Source organism: Octopus bimaculoides, chromosome 12 (assembly GCF_001194135.2).
Source record: "Octopus bimaculoides isolate UCB-OBI-ISO-001 chromosome 12, ASM119413v2, whole genome shotgun sequence".
In the NCBI taxonomy this organism is placed as follows: Eukaryota; Metazoa; Mollusca; class Cephalopoda; order Octopoda; family Octopodidae; genus Octopus; species Octopus bimaculoides.
In genome coordinates, this window is record NC_068992.1 from 68081580 (window position 1) to 68081996 (window position 417).

At 34.1% G+C, this 417-nt stretch overlaps 1 protein-coding gene across 1 annotated transcript in view; it reads left to right on the forward strand.

Annotated features, from left to right (window-relative positions):
- Positions 1-411, forward strand: part of LOC106883002 (uncharacterized) — a 10356-nt gene extending 9945 nt beyond the window's left edge. Inside the window, exon 2 of the mRNA XM_014933860.2 lies at positions 85-411. Coding sequence (XP_014789346.1) covers positions 85-324 — 240 coding nt within the window. The 3' untranslated portion in view covers positions 325-411. The remainder of the gene's footprint in view (positions 1-84) is intronic.
- Positions 412-417: the final 6 nt, after the last annotated feature.

A 417-nucleotide genomic window follows, 5' to 3' on the forward strand; every position in this document is an offset into this window, starting at 1 on the left:
ATATATATATATATATATATATATATATACACACTCACAGATATACATACACACACATTACATTATATTTCTTTCTCGTTGCAGCATATAGGAAACTGCTTCTGTGATCCAACCATCGAACTAATCTCTTTAAATGGAATTACATACTGCATAAAAGTGTTCACACCGACGCAGCTGGTGGCTTTCAATGGTGCTCGCTATGTTGTCATTTCAAAAACACAATCTATGTTCATCATATTGCTGTGTTCTAGTCCAAAGAAAAGCAGAGCATTGTCGGACTGGTTAAAAATTGCAGCTTCCAAGATAATCGATCCTCAACCATGACATTCATTATATTTTCTCTATTTTCTTTCCTTCGACATTTTTTGACAGGAGTATCAACCGAAGCTTCAAAAATAGCCGGCAAATTATATATAT